Here is a 25,690-nt window from a genome sequence, read left to right as displayed (position 1 = left end):
AATAGAGCTGTCAGAATCAGAGAATCTAAAAAGAAAATTCCAGAATCTTGTAACCATAGTTTTGAAAAACAAAAGTAAGGACACAAAAGCTTTTCTCTGTGTTTATGTATGTGAGTGTTTTTTGTTGTTGTTGTTTTTTTCCTCATCAGAGTCTTCATGTACTTTTGTGGGATGCATAGAACAATTCTGCTTAAAAACCTCAGGTCTGAAAATCCAACATAATCATATACTATCTGTGGGTATTATTCAATAAAGTGTGTTTTCACGAACGCATAGCTCTACATATTGTCCATACATACATCAGAATTATTAGACCCCTTGGTAAATATGAAGGGGGAAAAGAAGAAAAAAATTGAAGTAATACAATTGAAAATGGAGCAAAATTTCATTATGAAATAAATGTTTTTAAAATAAATGCACTCACTGCTCTTAATCGATTACCTTTTCTATGTTTAATAAACATCTATTTAGATTTAATTTAAACAGTGAAGGCTATGCAGTTTTACTTTTACACTTGATTATTCCGTTTCTGTAGTACTGTTCCTTACTAAGTAAAAATAAACCTGTACTACATGAAAATCCTTGTTAAGCACTTTTTATTTAATTTGTATCTATGTAGTACTAAATCACCATACAAATGTTACATGAAAGTTTCAAGAGTATGTTTATAGAGGGCGTTGCGTTGATGGGTGGGTTTTGGGTCCTGTGACATTTCTGCCCCATGGTCCCTCCTTTGATCCAGCACTGCACAGTAGGAAAAAGCTAAAAAGATCAGTAAACAAGTGGATGGAGGGAAGGCAGCTGGTCTCAGAAAATTGAAGCTATGTGTGAAAACCTGAACATATCGACCACTGAGAGGCAAATGAAAGCAGAAGTTTGCCTGGCTGAAGCTCAGAGAATGCACAGAGAGAATTGGCGGATCACTACGATGGAGACCTGTTATTTTTGCTCACTTCTAAGTCGGTCAAAGAATCGATGCCCGGAAGGTGGAAATGAAGGCCAGAGTAAAAGACTGCACTTACTATAGTGAAGTTCATCACTTTGAGGATCCAGATGGTGAGAGCAAGGTTGACCACTATGAGGATCATGAGGAGTAGGACAAAGAAGTAAAGGCAACGTTTCCGCCAACCATAGATCCCCACTTTATACACTTGTGGTTTTTCAGTACTCTGGACATTGTTTCTATGAGGGCACTGTTCCTGGGTCATCTGCAAGAAAACACAAATAAAATGTTAATTACGTTAATTGAAGATTCTGTCAGAGGCCTTAAAAATTGATTTAGAGATAAATTACTCTTTTTGGTCCTAATATAATATTTATATAAAAAAATAAATAAATAAACATTAAGAATGCAATTATTGTAAATACTGTACAATGACATACTTTTTTCTTTTTTTTTACCAATAAAGTAATGTGATCCACCAAAATGCAGAAAGATGCTGAAATAAACAGGAAATTGGATCACAAGTCAAGAAAAATAAGTTAAAGTCTTGGTTGTACAATATCATGTGCTGCAAATCCCCAAAACATTATAGTATTTATAAATTCGCAATTTTATCATATTTTTTAAAATAATTTTTTATCTTGGAAAAAAATATACAGTATATTTAGTTGAAAAACACAGATATATTTTGAAAGTAAAGATTGGGATGTGTACTCTCACATATTCAGTGTGTTAGTAAAATATGTTTTTTGTTGTTGTTTTTTTTTTTTTTTACTTTTTACAAATTGGCACGTTAAAATAGATTTTGAACATTTACATGCCATTGATCTTTAAGGTACAATGGATGGCAGTTGATTGCTATCCTTTGATTGGCTATCAAGCTCCTTGAGTCTGCACTTCTGCACTGATAAATCTTGAATAGTCTTTATGTGTGCTTATTCTAATAGTCTGGTAACAAAAGAGAAAAGACACTGTACATTTCAAGAGCCATAATAATAGAATGAATATCTCTGCACAGAATACAATTTGCTGTTGACATTTTGAGCATTTTGAGCAGAACTCTTTGTTGGCAGAGTCAATCACATTGGACAAGCACGCACATTCAGGCAGCACTGAAACAAATGATTTCAGACAGCTCTGTGAAAGTTACAAGGTACAGGAATGCAAAATTAAAAATACAATGAGTTTCCCGTTCTCTATATCATAGGGTTTTCCTACCCATTCATCAACTCCTCATATTGTATAATCACCCTCATTTTAAGTGCACAATCTGTCATTATATAACACTTCAAAGGGAATTGCAAAGCATGTCAAACTTATTGTTATTAAAATAGGCCCTGATTTCAATTGTATTTGAGCAGTGGGGAATTTGATCATCTGCAATATGTAAAGAACAACAGTAAAAAAAAGGGCCAATGGGATAGTCTGTCACATTTGCCCTATTTAGAACACAATTTTCCATTTAGAAAAAAAATCAATAAAGGGAAATCCATGGGCTGGATATCCTAATATGACCATAATATTATAGTTAGTGGAAATATATATATATATATATATATATATATATATATATATATATATATATATATATATATATATATATATATATATATATATATATATATATATATAGAGTCAGTGTGTGCAGAATTATTAGGCAAGTTGATATTCTGGTCATATTTTTTTTCCAAGAATATTTGACCAATTCCAAACCACATCAATCTCAATAACTGCTATTGATTTTGTATTTAATCATTTATAAGTGATATATAATTGTCCATGAAGGCTGAAAGTCAAAAACCCCTTATTTAAGGTGTGCAGAATTATTAGGCAGGTTTTATTTTACATATAGAATGAGCCAAAAAAAGAGTCTGTCACGACATGTTAAAGAGCCACAAAACAGTATTTGTTGTTTGAATTTCTTTAAAAAAAATGACAAAATTTGAACACTGAGACTTTGTTTCATATTAAAAGTAACCAGCTCTGTCTTGTCTGTCAGTGTCCTCTTTGCTCCGTGATGTATTTTTCAATGCGTAAGAACATGATGCGTGGCATTAAAGTGCCATGTCTTGTCGGAAGTAACAACAGTAACTATGTAGGAGTGGGTCTTTGCGAAAGGCCAATTTAGAGTAGGGGAAGGTTGCTGGCTCAGGTTCTGAGATGACCACATGAACATCTTTCTTATAGTAGAAAATGACTTCTGGAGTTTGTGCTAGACTGCAGGATCAGAATTAAAGGGTTAGTTAACCCAAAAATGAAAATTCTGTCATATATTACTCACCCTCATGCCGTTTCAAACCCGTGAGACCTCCGTTCATCTTTGGAACACAAATTAAGATAGTTTTGATGGAATCTGAGAGCTCTCTGACCCTCTATAGACAGCAAGGATCCTTACACGATCAAGGTCCAGAAACGTAGCAAGGAGATTAGGTAGGAAATATACACAGCAATTGATTAATCAAATTGAATAATCAAATAATGTCCTTATTGTATAAATGAAATATTAATCCTTATTATAGTTACAAAAGTCCTTCAGTCAAGCACAGTGGAGCAGCGAGTGATTTACTATGTTTTATTATAATTTTTTTTTAATGTATTTATTTATTTGTTTATTTATTTAATTAATTAACATTTATGACACAGACAGCAGCTGGAATATTAGGCTGCTGTCACTTGATGCACATGACAATCTGGACACATATACAATTCAAGACTTTTTAACTCATTTAAGGCTGTGCTTGCTATGACAATAACCAATAATTTAAAGGCAAAGTGAAAGAAAGTTGCGCACATCCCCCAAAACCCGATTAGGACTCAGGTGCAGGACAAAAAATGTATTATAGAAAAGGAACAAACGTAATGTCCGCACACTGAATTGACTGTTTCAGTAAAATAATCATGTAAAATGTAAAATGTGACATCAGGGGTTCAACCATAATTTTACGAAGCTAGGAGAATACTTTTTGTATGCAAAGAAAACAAAAATAATGAATTCATTTAACAGTATGTCTCCTCTACGTCAGTGTAGCGCCATTTTGGAGAATATTTGCTGGACAGAAACTGCGTACACTCTTCTGTGTCAGCCGCACCACGCAGATACAGTTGGGCAAAAAAGTATTTAGTCAGCCACCAATTGTGCAAGTTCTCCCACTTAAAAAGACGAGAGAGGCCTGTAATTTTCATCATAGGTACACTTCAACTATGAGAGACAGAATGGGGGGAAAGAATCCGGGAAATCACATTGTAGGATTTTTTATGAATTAATTGGTAAATTCCTCTGTAAAATAAGTATTTTGTCACCTACAAACAAGCTAGATTTCTGGCTCTCACAGACCTGTAACTTCTTCTTTAAGAGGCTCCTCTGTCCTCCACTCATTACCTGTATTAATGGCACCTGTTTGAACTCATTATCAGTATAAAAGACACCTGTCCACAACCTCAAACAGTCACACTCCAAACTCCACTATGGCCAAGACCAAAGAGCTGTCGAAGGACACCAGAAACAAAATTGTAGACCTGCACCAGGCTGGGAAGACTGAATCTGCAATAGGCAAGCAGCTTGGTGTGAAGAAATCAATTGTGGGAGCAATTATTAGAAAATGGAAGACATACAAGACCACTGTTAATCTCCCTCGATCTGGGGCTCCACGCAAGATCTCACCCCGTGGGGTCAAAATGATCACAAGAACGGTGAGCAAAGATCCCAGAACCACACGGGGGGACCTAGTGAATGACCTGCAGAGAGCTGGGACCAAAGTAACAAAGGCTACCATCAGTAACACACTACGCCACCAGGGACTCAAATCATGCAGTGCCAGACGTGTCCCCCTGCTTAAGCCAGTACATGTCCGGGCCCATCTGAAGTTTGCTAGAGAGCATTTGGATGATCCAGAAGAGGATTGGGAGAATGTCATATGGTCAGATGAAACCAAAATAGAACTTTTTGGTAAAAACTCAACTCGTCGTGTTTGGAGGAGAAAGAATGCTGAGTTGCATCCAAAGAACACCATACCTACTGTGAAGCATGGGGGTGGAAACATCATGCTTTGGGGCTGTTTTTCTGTAAAGGGACCAGGACGACTGATCCGTGTAAAGGAAAGAATGAATGGGGCCATGTATCGTGAGATTTTGAGTGAAAACCTCCTTCCATCAGCAAGGGCATTGAAGATGAAACTTGGCTGGGTCTTTCAGCATGACAATGATCCCAAACACACCACCCGGGCAACGAAGGAGTGGCTTCGTAAGAAGCATTTCAAGGTCCTGGAGTGGCCTAGTCAGTCTCCAGATCTCAACCCCATAGAAAATCTTTGGAGGGAGTTGAAAGTCCGTGTTGCCCAGCGACAGCCCCAAAACATCACTGCTCGAGAGGAGAGCTGCATGGAGGAATGGGCCAAAATACCAGCAACAGTGTGTGAAAATCTTGTGAAGACTTACAGAAAACGTCTGACCTCTGTCATTGCCAACAAAGGGTATATAAAAAAGTATTGAGATGAACTTTTGTTATTGACCAAATTTTCCACCATAATTTGCAAATAAATTCTTAAAAAATCAGACAATGTGATTTCCTGGATTCTTTCCCCCCATTCTGTCTCTCATAGTTGACGTGTACCTATGATGGAAATTACAGGCTTCTCTCATCTTTTTAAGTGGGTTGCACAGTTGGTGGCTGACTAAATACTTTTTAGCCCAACTATACATCTTCTACGTATATTTATGCCTTGATTTAAACTAAAACAGTGTATCCGGTATGCGTGTAAGGACCTTGACCGTGTAAGGGCCCTTGCTGTCTATGGAGGGTCTGAGAGCTCTCAGATTTCATTAAAAAATATTTAAATTTGTGTTCCAAAGATGAATGGAGGTCTTACGGGTTTGGAACAGCATGAGGGTGAGTAATTAATGACAGGATTTACATTTTTGGGTGAACTATCCCTTTAACATGCTGCCTATAGTGAACATGCATTCATACATGCATACCACCACCTTCTCAGTGATAAAGACGCATTATTGTACCATCCCAAAGACAAGTCGCTTTGGATAAAAGCGTCTGCTAAATGACTAAATAAATAAATAAAATAAAATAAAGAGCTGCTGGGTCACATTGACCCTTTGCTGAAATTGAGACAGCTGAAACTCCAGGCTGAAGTGCGAGAACCCCTGCCACTCCAGCCAGACAGGTCACTCAGACTCTCAGGTCACGGGAAAATGTCACAGCCAGCCATGAGGACATGGCCTGAAGCCTCACACGCTTCAAAGCACTCACCGAGCACACACCAGACCTGCCTTCGCAAGCAAGTGCACAAGTTTTCCTATGAGGTCCTGTTGTCAACCATGGTGACTGCCAAGGACACCTGCGTCTTAACTTGAAGTACAATAACCAATGCTAAACCTGCTACTTCTTGGTTCTTGCAGACCTTGCAAACCCCTGGGGAAGCCCTGTAAAGTGCAAGAACCTCCGGCCAGACCATACCAGACGTTTACTCTGGTAAAAATATGAGACTGCAGTACCAGCATACACAAAAGGGGAATGGACAGCGACAGTGTGACACACAGACAGCGTGGCCAAACCCTCAACCACACACATTCAAGGGAATGGAGGGAACCTGGCCCCACTCTGAGCCACACCCCCTTTTCTAGTGGGAAGTCGTGGCCTAATGGTTAGAGAGTCGGACTTGTAATCCGAAGGTTGTGGGTTCGAGTCTCCGGCTGGCAGGAATTGTAGGTGGGGGGAGTGAATGTCCAGCACTCTCTCCACCCTCAATACCACGACTGAGGTGCCCTTGAGCAAGGCACCGAACCCCCAACTGCTCCCCGGGCGCTGCAGCATAAAATGGCTGCCCACTGCTCCGGGTGTGTGTTCACGGTGTGTGTGTGTTCACTGCTGTGTGTGTGCACGTTGGATGGGTTAAATGCAGAGCACGAATTCCGAGTATGGGTCACCATACTTGGCTGAATGTCACTTCACTTCACTTCACTTCACTTCACTTCTAAGAGACATCCTGCACCTGCCGACAACTGCCAGTGCCAAAGCTGCTCTTCACAAAAGGCAATGACACAGAGCTAATGTCAACTATGTGGACTCACTCAAGACCAATTTACATCATCAAACTCAAATGGCATTCATGCTCTACACCATGCCTGATTTACTCTCATCCCAAGGAGTTAGACAATGTTGAACCTGACCATGGTTAACACCCAAGCTGAGGATCCAAAGGCTGAGGAAAATTAGAAACCACCTGTCATCCGTCCTGCCTGATCCACCTGACATCTGGCCTTCATGATTCACCTGCCATCCGGCCTTCATGATCCACCTGCCATCCGACCATCATGATACACTGTTGTCTGAAGATGTCTCCAGGTGAACATCTTCAGCCAAAAGGGGAGATTCTGTAACATCTGCTTATGATCCTTGATGGTCGTTGGGGCTTTATGTCTTAAGAGACCCTTTTAGCCTTTTGACATTTGCATATAATTCACAGACCTGGCCCCACATTCTACCTTTATATGAGTGCTAAATTGCCAATGGTTGTCCCCCACTGTCAAAAAGATGCTAAACAGATCAACTCTCTGTTTGCTCCATCGGACTTCAAACACATTCCAAAGAGAACTAAATGACCCTCGGCACCAGGCCTGGCTGACCAGTGGACTACCCCCACGATTACAATACACATAACACACACACACATAGAGACATTTTCTTTATTTAGACCATAATTAATCAGTTACAAATGTATCTGGTATATGCATGTGTTGTTTGTATGTTCCCTTATTATATTAGCCTAGTTACCACTCGTTATTCGTATTAGTAAGCTCTAAACACTCATATTCAGGTGTATGAATGTATTTCTGGTTTAATGTCCTCTAGGGGTTTCTTTCTTGGTATCAATATTATCTGCTCTTTATTCCTCAAACAATGCTGAACACTATGTGATTGTGAAATGCATCATACTATTTTTACTGTACTGTGGAATAACTACACCGATTATTCAGAACAGTCATAAAACATGCAAATGAGGTGTCAAGTGGGACAAAGAAACACTTTCCCGCTGAAACTATGCACCTTGTTGTTGGTCAAACTAACCAAAATGGGTGTTATAGGGAAACCAGATAAAACTTCTCCCACACTCAAAAGGCAAAGTCTTCTCTTTACTTTCGGTGCCCTGGAGACACACATATCACCTTGGAAATCTAGCGACTCCCCTTTCGTTTTTTAAGTCCAGTAACTTTCTCAATTCACTTCGGACCAATCAACACATGGCTGGAATGACAAAGCTTTCACTCTTAAAGGAATTAATCAAGAATCTACACATTATACATGCACCAGGACACTTTACTCAGCACCAACAAAAAGCAATGCAAGTAACCGCTTGTTAACTATTTAGATGTACTTCTAGGCTCCGACCCTTTTTAATTAAGGTGATGTGATTCTCTGATGGTTCTTAACAGGTTGTGGTTAGCTGATGTGTAAATCCTGCCATTACACTCTACTCTCTTGCGCGCGAGCGCTCTCTGTCTGTCTCTCTCTCTCTCTCTCTCTCTCTCTCTCTCTCTCTCTCTCCCTCTCCATGCCTTCCTTGCTTTGACATCTATGTTTAATGTATGTATGTTTGTGTCTAGTTGAATGTTGCATGTTCCCCTGTAGTGTAGTTTAATAAACATCCATATGTAGTCACACTTGGTTGTCTGTGTCTGCTGCTCACAGAAGGGCACTTTAACGTTCCGGTTTTGTTACATGCTCTGTGAGCAATGTATCAGTAAGGAAATTATTTTTCGTGGCCAGAGAAATAATTTTCCTTAGAGTCAATAGACAATTAAAACTGTCCGTACTGCAGACAAACAAATCATTTTATTGTACTATTAATGCTATAGTTAATTCCTGAAGATGGATATATAATTGATAACAACCCAAATTGATCAAATTATGATTAATTATGTTCATCTCACTTTGAGCTAATTTGATACATCTCAGTATTTTTAAGATTTTTAAGCTCAAATGTAAGACTTAAGACATTTTTTAAGACCTGAACAAATTAAATATCACAGAAGCATAATATGGCAATGACTTTGGTAACATATTAAACTCTAAAATGACTGTAAAAAGCATGACTTACAGGTTTTCACAAAACAAAAAGTTTTATATATTTTTTTAAGAAAATGGATGAGTTGTTGTCAGGGAATTCCCCTGACAGCCCTGTCTGTTTTGTCACTATTTGTTGTTTCCTTGTTTGTGTTGTGGGTGAGCACATGGCTCTGTCTTTGTTGAAATGAAGAGGTATCATACCAATTATAAGTTCAGTATGGAGTACCTCAAGGCTCAGTTCTTGGCCCCTTACTTTTCACGCTTTACATGTTACACTTGGGAGATATCATTAGGAAACATGGTGTTTCCTAGCTTTCATTATTATGCTGATGATACCCAGCTCTATATTTCTTCGCGACCTTACCAATTTGCAAAACTAATGGAATGTATAGTTGATATTAAAAACTGGATGACTAGCAATTTCTTACTGCTAAATTCTGAAAAAAAAATTTGTTAATTAATTATTGGACCAAAAACATTTGCATGTAATAACTTAGATCACTGTCTAATACTTGATGGCTCCTCTGTAAATTCTTTGTAATCATTTAGGAACCTAGGCGTACTTTTTGATAGCAATGTTTCCTTCAAAAAACATGTTTCTAGCATTTGATAAACTGCATTTTTCCATCTTAAAAATATATCGAAATATCGACCTATGCTCTCAATGTCAAATGCAGAAATATTAATTCATGCATTCATGACCTCGAGGCTAGATTATTGTAATGCTTTATTGGGTGGTTGCTCTGCACGTTTAATAAACAAACTCCAGCTGGTTCAAAATGCAGCAGCTAGAGTTCTTACAAGAACCAGGAAATATGACCACCTTAGCCTGGTTCTGTCAACACTGCACTGGCTCCCTATTAAACATCGTATACATTTTAAGATCTTGCTAATTACCTACAAAGCCCTGAAGTATGTGAGTGAGCTCTTATCGTATTATAGTGCTTCACGTCCACTACGATCTCAAAACTCTGGCCATTTAATAATACCTAGAATATCAAAATCAACTGTGGGCGGGAGATCGTTTTCCTATTTAGCGCCCAAACTCTGAAACAATCTACATAACACTGTTTGGGAAGCAGACACAATCTGTCAGTTTAAATCTAGATTAAAGACCAATCTCTTTAACCTGGTTTACACATAATATACTAACGCATTTCTATAATTCAGATCCGTTAAAGGATTGTTAGGCTGCATTAATTAGGTCAACCGGAACCGGGAACACTTCCCAAAACACCTGATGTACTTGTTACATTGTTGGAAGAATGGCATCTACGCTAATATTAGTCTGTTTCTTTCTTATTCCGAGGTCACCATAGCCACCCAGATCCAGACTGTATCCAGATCAGATGGTGGATCAGCACCTAGAGATGACCTCTACAGCCAGGACACCTAGATGAGCCCCAGAGACTGATCCCAAGTGAAGACCCTGTCTCCAAGACGGCCATCGGGACAAGACCACAGGAACCAGATGAGTCCTTTGCACAATCTGATTCTGCTTTAGCCTAGATTTAAACTGCTGATTTTGTCTGGCCAGAGGAGAATGACACTATTTCGACAAACTATTTCCCCGTCTTAATACTGTAAAGCTGATATAAAGCCACCCAGCTTTATATCAAGCTGATGTAAAGCTGCTTTGACACAATTGCCTTGTTAAAAGCACTATACAAATAATATTGACTTGACTTGTTGTCTGCCATGTGCTCCTCCGGTCCCGCCTCCTTGTTATCCGTTTCCTCGCCCCCTTGTTTAGTCCTTGTAGAGCCCTCATTTGTCTGAGTGTTGTCACCTGTCCCTCTCGTTCTCTCCTTTTTTTGTCTGAGTGTTTCCACCTGTTCCTCATGTTCTCCTCTCCTTTATATTGTTCTCCCTTTCCCTCTTGTGTTGCCTGTTCATCGTGCTCACTACCCTGCGTTTGCTAGCTAGGCTCACTTTTCCTTGTTTTACGGAATATATCCTGCCTGATTGTTTGTTGAGTATTTCATCTTTTGTCAGTCCCTAGTATGTCTGTCCTGCAGGCTGTGTCCCTAGTCAGCTCCCTTCACCAGCCTCACAGCTAGACCTCGGCTGGGCCTGTGACATTACGAGTGTGGAGTGGCGACACCTCAGCTTCCAGTCAAGCCACCTCTGTTAACCCCAGGCCTCCAGCTACATAGCTCTCACTGCTCTCTGCTGGTTTGCCATCCAGGACTGGACACTGTAGCCATTCACCCTAGCCTGCCTATAGTTTGGACTGAGTGCACTTCCCTCCTCACCTTCTCTCGCCCTCTCGCTCTCTCTCACAAGTTTGTCAATAAATCTGTTAACACTCTCTCTGCATTTGAGTCCTTCCTCCAGATGTTGTATCAATTATTGAGGATTGGGGTGGATATCTTGGGTCAATAATTGACAGTTGTATCAATTATTATATTGATTTAAACAATTATCATTAATCAATTATTACATTAACTAACAATAAAAATATAATGTATGCCTTATTTATTTAGATTTTTATTATGCATTATCTTCTTGTCGATCCACCTGTTCTCATTTACAACTCTGCGTGTTTGCAGCGTCATAACATGGGTAAATTTTCACATTTGGTAACATTTCCGTCAGTGGTCAGCAGGAGACGCTTTCACTGCAGAAACAAAGCTGTTTCTTCTGTAACAATTGTACACAAAGCAGCGCAGAAATGGGTAGCACTCGTTTATTTGTTCGTGTTTTAGTTGGTTAGGTTTGTATTTCGTTATGTTCTGTTTATTGTCAGAGATATACATATCTATGTTTATTGTGAAATGTAGTAACTATAGAGTAACAACTGGCTGTTATACTATGGAACGTGGAGCTGATCGGAGCTAAGCTAGGCTACTAAACTTTTACTGAGCTAATTGCTAGCGGAGTGCTAGCATCTACGCTTCGTAACTCTTAACTTGGCTAGCAGGAAATATGAGCACTCGTGTCCAATACACCGCACGACCCTGAGTGTCTCCCTGGCTTCCACCGGTCTCTTGCTCTGGGGCCAGTGGGTTGTACGGTGCCAACCGGTCCTTATGAAGCACCACCCGTCTACCCCATCCAGGCATTCGGACCCGGAAGACCACCTCTGAAATTTGGTCCAGAATCTCCCCCGCTGACACACCTCACTGAACAATCGGCTCTCAAAGTTCCGCCCCAGGTGACTGCCTCATCCACTAGTCGGTGGAAGCACTCTGATCCGGCACCGCATCAGCCTCTGGCCACTTCGTAAAATAGTCCATAGCGACCAGGACAAAGCAGTTGTCTGCCTCTGTGATGGGGAACGGACCCAAGATGTCCACCCCAATCTTCTCCATGGGCGCCCCGACTAGGTTCTGCTGCAACGGTGTGTGAGAACGTCGGCTGGGTCCTTTCTGTGCATTGCAGACATCGCAGCAGTGAACGTACAGCTCTGTATTCAGCCGACACCCCTGCCAGTAGAACCGCAGCCACCTGTAGATCACACTGTCGTGGAGATCCAGGCTGCCCCACTGAGAATGAAGTGACTTGATCTCGGGCCCCTGGGAGGACACGGCTTGCCAGTCCGGACGTGTTCGGGCCTCCAGCCAGCCCCTCACCTTCACCAGCACTCTGTCATTCGTCTGCTGTTGCCTCAGCTGTTTGGTTCCCCATCGCCAACGCTGACACCCGACCCTACTGCCACCGACGATGGCCCCAGACCCCTTTCTTCCTGACGACCGCAGTACTGACACTCATGAGCGAGGCATGGGCCCTGGTCGGTGCTGAACTTTGAAGTCATACTCTTGGAAGATCTCCAGCCACCTTGCCACCTGACCCTCTGGCTGCCGGACGTTCAGCATCCAGATTAGGCTAGCTTGGTGGGTCCTCAGTGTGAACCTGGTGCCCAGGAGGTAGGGCCTGAAATCATGAACAGCCAGGACCACCGCTAGCAACTCCCACCGGGTGACGCAGTAATTTCTTTCTGGGTGACTGAGGCTGCAGCTATAGTAGGTGCACCACTCGCTCTCCAGCCTCCCCCCTCTGGCTGAGTACAGCCCCGACCCCCACGTTACTGGCGTCAGTGTCCACAAGGAAAGGTTGGTTGGGATCAGGGTAGGCTAGGACAGGAGCGTCGATGAGAGCGGCTTTTAGCTGCCGGAAGGCCACCGCACAGTCCTCAGACCACCCAAACCAACGGCCCTTCTTTGTCAGCTGATATAAGGGGCTGGCGATGGTTGCAAAGTCTCTGATGAAACTCCTATAATAGGAGGCCAGGCCCAGGAAGCTCCGCAGCTCAGAGATGTTGCTTGGTGGGGGCCAGTCCCTCACCACGGCCACCTTTGTTGGGTCGGTGGCCACCCCACTCTCACTAACCACGTGCCCCAGGAACTGCATCTGGCGGGTGAGCAGGTTACACTTGACCGGGTTCAACCGCAACCCGGCACTACGGATGGCTGTCAGGATCTCCTGTAAGTTGTGAACAGCCTGGTCAAAGTCTCTGGCATGGACCAACAGATCGTCCAAGTAGATCACATAGCAGGTGCGGAGAATGTCTTTAAGGACATGCTCCATCAGCCTTTCAAAGATAGCTGGGGCATTACACAGTCCAAAGGGCACCACCCTAAACTGCCACAGTCCTTGCCTTATGGTAAACGCAGTTTTGGGCTGGCCCTCTGACGCCAGCTCTACTTGCCAATACCCGCTGCGCAAGTCTAAAAGCTGAACCAACAGGATCCAGATACATAATCCAATGCATAATCAATTCGCGGCAGCGAATCCTTGCGGGTGACCGCATTTAGGACTGACCGCATCTACAAGAACTGACCACATTTAGTTGTCTAAAGTTCACGCAGGGGCGCCACCCCCCGTTTTCTTCCGCACCATGACCATGGGTGCGGCCCAGGGACTGTCCGAGGGCTCAATAATGCCGTTAGTTGCCATATCTCGGCTCATTTCTTCGGCAGCCTGGCGCTTGTCGAGAAGCAGTCTGTGGGGACGCAAGCGAATGGGGGCAGCGGGGCCTGTGTCAATGTGATGCTGCACCAGAGCTGTCCTGGTACAGTCCTCTTCTTGGGCTGCAAAAATGTCCACAAAGTCTCTCAATAGGTGTTGCAGCTGCTCCTGCTGTGGCGTGCTCAGATGCTCACCCCTTTGCCACCCCAACTCCTCAACAGCAACAGCAGTCTCAGGTGACAGGGGGGCGGATGGATTGTGTGGTGGTAATGGCTGGGATGCGCTGGTCTGAGCTACAATACTCCCCCAGGGCTCCCTCTGAGTCTCTGCCACTCTTATAGTGAAGTGAAGTGAAGTGACATTCAGCCAAGTATGGTGACCCATACTCGGAATTCGTGCTCTGCATTTAACCCATCCAACTTGCACACACACAGCAGTGAACACACACACACCGTGAACACACACCCGGAGCAGTGGGCAGCCATTTATGCTGCAGCGCCCGGGGAGCAGTTGGGGGTTCGGTGCCTTGCTCAAGGGCACCTCAGTCGTGGTATTGAGGGTGGAGAGAGCGCTGGACATTCACTCCCCCCACCTACAATTCCTGCCGGCCGGAGACTCGAACCCGCAACCTTCGGATTACAAGTCCGACTCTCTAACCATTAGGCCACGACTTCCCACTTCGCCACTTATGCGGCGGCTGGAGCCGGTGAGCACTGATGCCTGGGTGGCGGCTGCAGGGTGGCGGCCTCTCCATGGCGGCTCCGGCACGGTCTCGTTACCGAGGCAGATGGCGGCCCCTGGCACGTTGACACGTGTTCCCCAGTGGGCCAACAAGTCCAAGCCAACAATGCACTCATCTCTGATGTCGGGGAGCCAGAACTTGTGGCGAGTCTGGCTCGTCCCCACCACCACAGACAACAGCTTCTTCCCAGGCATTACTGTCCTTTCACCTGTGACTGTGAGCAGTTCAGTATTGGTGGGGGTCCAGTCCACCGGAAGAGGACCGGCCGTTCCTGACAGTAGTCCTTTTCGTAGCCTAAGCAAATGGTGGACCCCGTATCCACCAGGGCGCTGCAGGGCTGCCCGTCACCCACACAGTCCAGGTACAGTCCTCTGGCAAGCCCGCAGAGACCCACTGTAGGGCAGTCATTGTGGAGGGGTGCCGAAGAACAGGGTGAGAGTCCCCTCACTGTCCCACTCCTAAGTCATTTCCCGGGGGTGACATTGCCCGGGGTCAGGGGCTCAGGGCAGGGCAATCCCTTGCGAAGTGCTCCGGTTCTCCGCAGAGAAAGCAGCGGTCTAGTCTGGACCTCCGTCGGGGGGTCACCGCTGGTTGGACCTGGCTGACCTCCTCCTCGTCAGGCTGGACCCCGTCCACCTCTCGTTCGGCTGCTCTCGTCAGCTGGAGCGGAGATCTACCTGTTGCCGGCCCAGCCTGTACAGTAGCACCTCCTCAGCTCGCTCAGCAGCGAATGCGCCCACACTTTTTCTCTTTCACATCGACGTTGGTTAGTCAGCTCCTCCCTGCTCTGCTCTGCAGCGGCAGTTGAGAGCAGCGGTGAGGGCGTGGAGATCCCGCCGCTCTTCAGTGGACAAATCGATAAGGACCTGAAGCGTGGGACCCTCCAAGGCAAGGGCCAAGTGAGTCGCTGTCTCCTCGCGGCTCCATCCATCGTGGAGAGCAACCAGGTCGACCTGTGCCAGGCAGGGCTCCAGGGGAGTCAACCCGTTGTATCGTGGCAGCTTGGCAGGCAATCGCATGAGGAAGCCCGTGCGACCATTGATTTGGAGTGTCGGTGTGACGGCCGGTGGTTCGATCTTCCCACGACCAGGAGAACGGTACACTGTCCGGGGCAACATTGGCGCCGTCAGGTTGTTGCGGAGCCCTACTGCTCCACGTCGTCTCGCTTGTCAGGCACTCTAACATGATGCTGTTCTCTCAGATGGCACACTCTAATTGCTTTGCCTATGCTTTGCTCCATAACGGCGTCTTCTAAACAGCCCAAATCCCACTTCTGACACCACTGTAACAACTGTCTGTTATACTATGGAACGTGGGGCTGATCGGAGCTAAGCTAGGCTTCTAAAATTTTACTGAGCTAATTGCTAGCGCTGTGCTAGCGTCTACGCGTCGTAACTCTTAACTTGGCTAGCAGGAAATACGAGCACTCGTGTCCCATATACCGCACAACCCTGAGTGTCTCTGTGAGCCGGAGTACTGTCAGAACAAACCAGCAGGAGGCAGTAATATCCTCTTTCTCCTTTTATTCTGAACACAGAAAAATAACTTACACAGGCAAGGCCATATCGCCAAGCCCCTCCCCTACAATCACTCTCTGTGTAACAGCCACACATTTTACATAACAGGGCAGTAAATGAACCAAACCCACCCATACTGACTTTAACATAAACACACATAACATTGCTGATGCAAAAACCCAACCATCTTGCTTAACGTATAAATCAACAAATACCCATAATGCACCTGGCTGCTAGCACTGACTGCCGGGTCATTACAATAGCAACTGCGGCGCCCATTGCCGCCGTATGTTGCCAGAAACTACCGTGAAACGCTTAGTATAAACACTTAGGTAAGTGTGACAGTTCAGACGTTTGTTGCAATGCTCTTAAAGATATCCCTTACCTCAGGGAATTTTTTTTCCCTTAGGGTTACCCCTAAGTCAAATTACTTAAGGAATTTCATGCAACCAGGCCCTGAGCTTTACGGCAGATGGAGACGGCGATCGCGTCTATTCCTCTCACAAATCAATAATTTTGCATCGGAAGACTTGGAATATTAATTATTTTTGAATAAATTATGACGGTAGTTGTATCTGCCTGTTATATCTTGTGTTTTATTGACAAATGGTAGATTTAGGGGCAGGGTTTGGGTTATGTGCTCATAAATGTGTAAATAATGTAATATAAATAAAACTGTTGTGACTATTTACATTGAAAATCACACCCCAACATACAGGTACATCTCAATAAATTAGAATGTCATGGAAAATTTATTTATTTACGTAATTCAACTCAAATTGTGAAACTTGTGTATTAAATAAATTAAATGCACACAGACTGAAGTAGTTTAAGTCTTTGGTTCTTTTAATTGTGATGATTTAGGCTCACATTTAACAAAAACCCACCAATTCACTATCTCAACAAATTAGAATACTTCATAAGACCAATAAAAAAAAAAAATAATTTTTAGTGAATTGTTGGCCTTCTGGAAAGTATGTTCATTTACTGTATATGTACTCAATACTTGGTAGGGGCTCCTTTTGCTTTAATTACTGCCTCAATTCGGCGTGGCATGGAGGTGATCAGTTTGTGGCACTGCTGAGGTGGTATGGAAGCCCAGGTTACTTTGATAGTGGCCTTCAGGTCATCTGCATTGTTGGGTCTGGTGTCTCACATCTTCCTCTTGACAATACCCCATAGATTCTCTATGGGGTTCAGGTCAGGCGAGCTTGCTGGCCAATCAAGCACAGTAACACTATGGTCATTGAACCAGCTTTTGGTACTTTTGGCAGTGTGGGCAGGTGCCAAGTCCTGCTGGAAAATGAAATCAGCATCTCCATAAAGCTTGTCAGCAGATGGAAGCATGAAGTGATCTAAAATTTCTTGGTAGATGGCTGCGTTGACTGGATTTCAGAAAACACAGTGGACCAACACCAGCAGATGACATGGCAGCCCAAATCATCACTGACTTTGGAAACTTCACTCTGGACCTCAAACGCTGCAAGAATAGAGCTGTCAAAATAATCAAGGACTCAAATCATTCTGGTAACCGACTATTCACTTTGCTCCCATCTGGTAAGTGTGTAACCGGTTCTAATTCGCCTCGCTCCGAGCAGGATTCGAACCGCGGTCTCCGGCGTGGGAGGCGGGCGCTCTAACAAGGAGGCTAAAGTCCACGGCCTGTAGCATCAGTCGCCAGAGCGCCTCTTTTTGAGATCAGGGGAGTGAGGTTTACACGCACCAGCACTTACTTGCTTACGTCTGTTACAAGCGCTTCCGTAGTCTGATGGCAAAAACTGAGAGACTTAGGAGGAGCTTCTTCCCCCAGGCCATCAGGCTCCTAAACTCTAACTCTGTGTCATAACATCACTCGACTCCATGTAAATATCACCATATCAATAGCTATTCATAATTTTTCTCTACCTCATATCGCTGCTATTTAAATACCCTGGACAACTTTTTGCACATTCTTTTTGCACATTCCTCTTATTACTATTTAAGTCAACAACATACTGACCTGCACATTTATATTTATATTTTTTATCTTTTAAAAATGGTGGTGGTGATGGCGCAGTGGATAAGACACATGCCTTGGTGTGAGAGACCTGCGTTCGAATCCACTGTGAGACACCAATGTGTCCCTGAGCAAGACACTTAACACCCCTAGTTGCTCCAGAGGCGTGCGACCTCTGACATATATAGCAATTGTAAGTCGCTTTGGATAAAAGCGTCAGCTAAATGAATAAATGTAAATGTTTTATTTTATTTTATTCTCTTATTTTTTCTGCTTTTCTTTTTCTTAATATTTGTATACTTTATAATTGCACTGTCCTTGGAGCGGACCTGACCTACATTTCACTGCTGGTTATACCCTGTATAATTGTGTATGTGACAAATAAAAATCTTGAATTTTGAATCTTGGACTTCAAGCAGCATGGATTCTGTGCCTCTCCACTCTTCCTCCAGACTCTGGGACCTTGATTTCCAAATTAAATGCAAAATTTACTTTCATCTGAAAAGAGGACTTTGGACCACTGAGCAACTGTCCAGTTCTTTTTCTCCACAGCCCAGGTAAGACGCTTCTGACATTGTGTCTGGTTCAGAAGGGGCTTGGTAGCCCTTTTCCTGAAGACGTCTGAGCTCTTAACTTGACTCCAGCTTCAGTCCACTCATTGTGAATCTCTCCCAAGTGTTTGAATCAGCTTTGCTTGACAGTATTCTCAAGCTTGTGGTCATCCCTGTTGCTTGTGCACCTTCTCCTACCCAAACTCTTCCTTCCAGTCAACTTTGCATTTAATATGCTTTGATACAGCACTCTGTAAACAGCCTCTGTAAAATAACTGGCTGTCAGTGGAGCAAAGCTTCCTTTTGCCCTCCAGGTGGGTGTACCTATAAGGGTGTGACGTCACATCAAACTATCATTAAATAGGCACTAAGGGTTTAATGCCAAGGGCTTCCTATTTAAAGCAACAGAGGACCCTGTAAGATGAAAAATGACGCTAAAGGGATACCTTGAGCATCAAAAAGCGATGCCAAGTGGTCCTGACCAAGCTTCAATATGTGGCGAGTTGGGAGTGAGAACATGTTGATCCATCCACTGCGGCTGCCATACTGAGACTAAATATGCAAACGCCCCTCATCTGATTGCAATCCAATGACAGGGACGCACATTTTGAAAGACAAGACAGTTAACTTAGCCTATAGGAAGTATTTTGTAGCAGTCCTCAAATAACATTCTAGTCCCGTCTCGTCTTGTTAATGAAGACGAGGCATAAATTTTGTCATAGTTTTTATCATCAGATATTAGTTTTAGCTCGTCAACGTCTCGTCTTTGTCACAGAAAAAAGGTTTGTTAACAAATATTTTTTGCCGTCGTCTTCGTTGACGAAATTAACACTGTTATAACTATCAAATGATACTATACAGTATATTCCTTCCACCTTGAGTGTACAGATCTTATAGAAGAATCATCATTTTAAAAATATTTGATTCAATAAGAATCATCATTTTACAATTTTTATTTTACAAATTTTTTTTTTTTTTTTTACAAAATTTTTTTTTTACAAATGATTTTAAAATTTCATGCTGAATGTTCTTTCATTCTAACAATGTCTTAATTATCTGGAAGCTCAATTGTATTTATGCAAAGTGTAGTTGAAAACAACAGCCAGGTTTCTCTCAACTGCAATTACATACACCCTAAAAGAATATAAAAAAACGAATGTCTTGATTCATTCTGATTCTTGATTCATTCTGAAGACATTCCTGGGCTCATAGAACTGTAATGGAGTTGCATGAAGGACAGGTCAGGTGAAAAGAAATCACCATTCTACACTGCTGGTTCCTCGGGGAGAGGCTGAGTTGGCAAGTTACTCATCTGTGAACTGAAGTGTTAGTGTCCTGCCCTTGTCAGCGGCAAACACTACAGATGTTAGTCTGTATGGTAACAGGGACTGGTAACAAAATAAAGGAAAGTTACTTAAAGCTAAAGTTTAAGAACTATTGATCTAAAATAGGAGCAAATATGACACAATGGCATAATTAATATGTTAATTAGCATGTGATGACATCTAGACTAGCAACATTTAGCAACTTCTCAAGCAGGCTTTAGCTACTTTCCATTGAAAATAGTTGGCAACTCTGCAACCACCCAACTACGCACACTGTCCACAGGAAAATGTTCTTAAAATGTCTATTAATTGTAACTTTCAAAATGTTATTGGTTTGCTACTGATCATGTATTTTTCACTTTTTAGTTTAACAGAACATGTCAATGTGGCCAGCTCTGTTCACTTAAGGATACTTCTCTTCTCCACCAAGTAAGCAATAGAGATATTGAACTTATGATCCATATTGTTAGTGATTATTATTATTATTATTATTACTTGGGTTTATGCATAATCATACCAAGTCAGAAGAAAATAAATAAATAAAAAGATAGAACTTTATATCACCCTTTAACACTGTGAATGGTTCACATACTGTCTGTATTTGCTACTTTTGACCTTTATTAACATCATAATTGTTTTTACAAAAACAAATGGAAAAGACATCATGTAAGTCTATGGGCCCTATCATACACCTAGTGCAATGCGGCACCAGGCGCAACACAGGTGTTTTTTGCTAGTTTCAGCCCGACACAGTTGTAACTGTCACATCCTGTGCCACGTTGTTTAAATAGCAAATGCATTCGCGCCCAGTTGTTCGCCCATGGGTGTGCTGGTCTGAAAACGAGGTGTGTTCAGGCGCATCGTTGGCATGTTGCTATTTTGAGGCAAATGAACTTGACCGCGCCATTGACCAACTAAAACCTGTCAATGGCGCAGTTTTTTTTTTTTTTTTTTAAAGAGTGCGATAGTAGTATGCACCTATAGGCGGGTCCACAACACGTACACTTTGCTTATTACACACACAGGGACGCGCAGCAGCACACAAACATGCCAAATACTATTAAAAATGGAAGGATTACAATGTAAAAGGTTATTTATGTGTATAAATATTTACATAATAACATGCTTTCTTTATATATACTTCCTCTAGGATTCATTTTCAGGAAGTATAATATTTTGTTTGATTGCTATGCAGATGATACACAATTATATCTGCCATTAAAACAAAAACATCCAAATTCTATAGCGCCACTTTTATGTTGCCTTGAGGAAATTAAAGCCTGGATGGCATTATTATTTTTTTTATTTAATGAGGATAAGACGGAAGTTATATTGTTTACTTCAGGGGGTGCCTGTGTGTCTTCTGACCTGGATTTAGGTGTTTTAAAACCATTTGTGAAGCCTTCTGTGAAAAACATGGGTGTTTTAATGGATAACGATTTTAAAGTGGATAAACAGATTAATTTGGTAATAAAATCTAGTTTTTTTCCATCTGAGGCAAATCTCTAAGATTAAATCTTTTCTGTCTTTTAAAGATTTTGAAAGAATTATACACATTTTTATTTAATCCCGTCTTGACTACTGTAATGGACTTTATGTAGGCATTAGTCAGGCCTCCCTCACCAGACTTCAGATGGTTCAGAATGCTGCAGCTCGTTTGCTAATGGGAACACAAATGTGGGAACATATTACTTCCATTGTGACCTCTCTTCATTGGCTCCCTGTTCATTTTAGAATAAATTTTTTTGAATAAAAATTTTAATCAAATTTTTCTAAGATTTAAATTTTATTAAGTTTTTAAATCATTAAATGGTCTGGCACCGACATAACTCTCAGGCTTAATACAGCCATATGATCTGTCGAGGGGACTTAGGTCCACTGACCATTTATTGTTAGTTGTCCCTCGTGTAATGGTGAAGAGCAGGGGTGACCGTGCGTTTACAGTGGCGGACCCTAGACTTTGCCCTAGACTTTGGAATAATCTGCCTTTACATGTTAGAAAGGCCCAAACACTTACTGATTTTAAGTCTAGCTTAAAACCTACTTTTATAGTCTGGTGTTTACCACGGTGTGAAAGCTGCTATTTTATTTTATTTTTATTTTGTCATTCTATAATATTTCATAATATTTTTTACTTTGTTATTCTATTTGCCATATTTTCTTATTCATGCTTATACAGCACTTTGGCAAACACTTGTTGTTTCTAAAAAAGAGCTTTATAAATAGAATTTGACCATTTAAAAATGCCTACATGTCATAATGGATAGTCATTGCATATATCAGAATTAGCCGACCTATTTGCTCGCGCACGAGCAGCACCGTTTCCTTGCGCTTGCAACTTCCGCCGTGTAAATAGCGAATCCGCCATGGTGTGAGCGTAACTGGCTCATAAAGGGAATGGGAGATGAGAGTCTGATTGGTTCATTGCATGTTATGCCCAGAACACACCCATTACTAATTAAGAGAATAGGGACAACCCTTTTGGACCATGTGCCGGGAGCACCGACCATTTTTCCCATCGTGAAAGTACCAAAAGTGAATTCGGACACGCCCAAAGTGCACCTGCGCTTTTGACCATATGATTAGATCGTTAAATTATGGCCCAATAACTGTTGTGTCTGTCAGATGCTGTCACCTTACATAATCTTATCATCTGCAAACTGCAACTCAGTTGCACCATAGCAAACACAATGGACTTACAGGCATTACAATGGACTGTAAAGATTTTTCAATTGAATTTGGTCTTCATGAAATATATTTTGAGTTTCTATTTTGTTTTACCTCTTTATGTATTCATGTTCAGTGCCATTTGTCATTTATTAATTTACTCAGTTAATAATTTATTTCACATTTAAATAAATAAATAAATAAATAATAAATGATTGATTGATTGTACTTATAAGTACCTAATTGAGAAAACGTTGACAAATCAATGACAAGTTGCATGCATTAAAAAAAAAAAAATTTATTACAAAAAGGGTAAATTTTCAATTCAAGTAATCTTTAAGTGTGCTGAGACCACCAAGCACAGATCTGCGGGGCACAGCTTGAATTCTACACTAACAGTTGTTTTCAAGGCTAAATTTAGAGTGTGAAGGCTCAGGATTTAAGACTAAATCCTGCTTTTATAACAAATGTCATATGTACGCTTTGTTCTTTTTGTGAGTCTGGCAGGTTGCAGTGCTTGAAATTTTAGAAAAGATGATGCTTTGCTGTTGGCTCTAAAAAAGAGGATTGTCAGAAAGCTGCAGAATATGAAACACCTGCTTGTAGTTTTGCCTCCTTCCCTGGTGCCTACACTTATTGGCAGCTCACTGGAAGAGCTGCAGGCCCATGCTGTCACCTTCAAGAGCAGTGCTCTTATACACTCACCCATTCCTGTTTCTCTACATTGCTTATAGCTAAAAGTTAATACATGAACCATTTAGTTTGTTCTTTTAAACATTCATCCAGCACAAAGTGTATTTGTTTGTTTATACATTTAGCATTACACAGATTTTTTCATAGAGATTTCTGAGGCCACTTGTTTCCTCTCAGTCATCTGAACAGTCTTGTGATTGTGCCTAAGCATGCACCTTCACAGTTTTACACTAACTGTAAGACTTTGTTTCCTCCAAAATATCATAACCAAAAAGTACAAGAAGCCTATGGAGATAAATATGGTAATTCAGATATATAGATAAACTAACCAAATATGTTGTAGACCTACACTACCGTTTAAAAGATTTGGGTTAGTAAGAGGTTTTAATGTTTTTGAGAGTCTCCTTTGCTAAATGCAGCCAATGTTGCATTTATTCTGCCTAAGTAAGTGACAAAATTGGCAGCAGTCTTTATTCCAGTCTTTAATTTCACATGATCCTTTAGAAATCATTCTTTTGAGAACAGTTGTGCTGATTAATATTTTTGTTTAAACGTTTGTTTAATTTGAAGCTTAGATGATTTAGGTATATGTGTTTAAGTGAGAAAGATTAAAGATTTAATATTCAGTTGAACACATTGATGTTATCTTGTCAATTGGTTATGCAACATAAATATGTTGGTTTTTAGTGTTTCCTATAATTAAAATTGTTTAAATATTTGGATATTGTTTCATACCCTTTCCACAGTTCTTTACTCTTTACTCTTCATTTTCACAACAGTCCTTCAGACCCACAAAGCTGTATAATGAACCCATGACTGTGAGGGTTCAGAAAATGTTATTGTAATGATTCACAGGTAGGCAAGACAAACGTCTCATTACAACAAATGTTTTTGCAAACTCGTGCGAACTGCATCTTTTAGTGTTTTAAGTTTATCAGACGATTGAATTTGTTGACAATTTCAGCACTTTAGCAAAGCATTCAATATAAATATGGCTCATTAGCCTGACTGTGTTTGCTAACGTAAACTGGTACTTTAGCTAATGTTGCTGCACTCCACAGGTAATATCAGTTCTGATTAAAATTGAGTGGTTGTGATATAAAATGTGCTTTCAGTAAATTAGTGTTTATTTAGGTAAATAAAATTCTAATCTTGCAGCATGGATTTACCCAGCTTGAAACCGGTACTATACACTATATTCAATATGAGTCCAAATTGTTTCCTGTCATTCTGTAGGTCATTGACTGAAAAATTTAACTGATGTCCAAGTGAAAGATGGCAGAGAAAGTGAGGTATGTCACATAAAAATATAAAAACATACTAAAACAACATTCAAGTTTGGCTAAATGTATGCATAGTATAAATGAAAGTCAAATAAGAACAAGTTTTTACAACTAAAATAGAAAAGATGAAATCTGAAAACATTAGATGGCATTAGTTATTTTTATAGTATTTTCCTTTTATATTGTTTTGCAGCTTCTGGAACAAACCTCACTTAATTTTTAAAGTTATTTTATAGTATTTTTATTTTATATTAATTTATATTATTTATTATTTACACTGTTTTTTGGAATATGATCCAAACGATAAGATTATTCATAAGAAATTGTCTGGTATCAAATCAACTGCACATTTTATAACAGTAGACCTAAAAACAAGCAACTTAAAACAGCAATACATTATACATATGATGGATGAGGCACATTTTATAGTCAATGCAAAAAGCCAGGACAAGCAAAGCTGAGAGTGCATGTCAGTTTAATTCTATATTGATGCACCTAATTTGCACCATTAAGAATTATCAGTTATATGGTGTTAAGTTGCTGCAACAGTTCAAAAACAAATCTATAGCAATCTTTTAATTTACCTTCCCGGGCTTCCACATTTTGCTTGTTTCTATACCACAAAGCTTATAGGAAATTTAAAAAGCTTTCAGAGGCCGATCTCAGCCCTTTTCAAGGCCTGTGATCACGCCCAAGATGGGGAAAGCTGTTTTTGACTCGGACACTAAAGGGTAGACAGTAACCGAACGTCCCATAACCTTGACAGCTGTTTCCTTCACTCTCTAGCTAAAGTCCTGCCCCCTCCTTTCCTCCTTATCTGCCCTTCTCACTCCAACCTGGCATCATCACAGAGAATTGTAACAAACACTTTTTTTACAGTGTCCTTTCGTCAGAGGAGTGTGAGCGTAAAGCAGCACCATGAACCCTGTCTGTAACTCTGCAATCTCTCCACAGCGAACCCCGTTGTTACTTATTTATAGTAGCA

The 25,690-nt window shown here is 41.4% G+C and overlaps 1 protein-coding gene across 1 annotated transcript in view; it reads right to left on the bottom strand.

Annotated features, from left to right (window-relative positions):
- The window catches only part of LOC306856268 (delta-sarcoglycan-like), a 141,146-nt gene that overhangs the window by 114,850 nt on the left and 606 nt on the right, over nucleotides 1–25,690 (bottom strand). The window contains exon 2 of the mRNA XM_079395426.1: nucleotides 1,023–1,208. Coding sequence (XP_079251552.1) covers nucleotides 1,023–1,208 — 186 coding nt within the window. The remainder of the gene's footprint in view (nucleotides 1–1,022; nucleotides 1,209–25,690) is intronic.

This window comes from Barbus barbus, assembly GCF_936440315.1.
Source record: "Barbus barbus genome assembly, chromosome: 36".
Lineage (NCBI taxonomy): Eukaryota > Metazoa > Chordata > Actinopteri > Cypriniformes > Cyprinidae > Barbus > Barbus barbus.
Note: the sequence above shows the minus strand (reverse complement) of the source record. Positions and strands in the feature narration are given on the sequence as shown.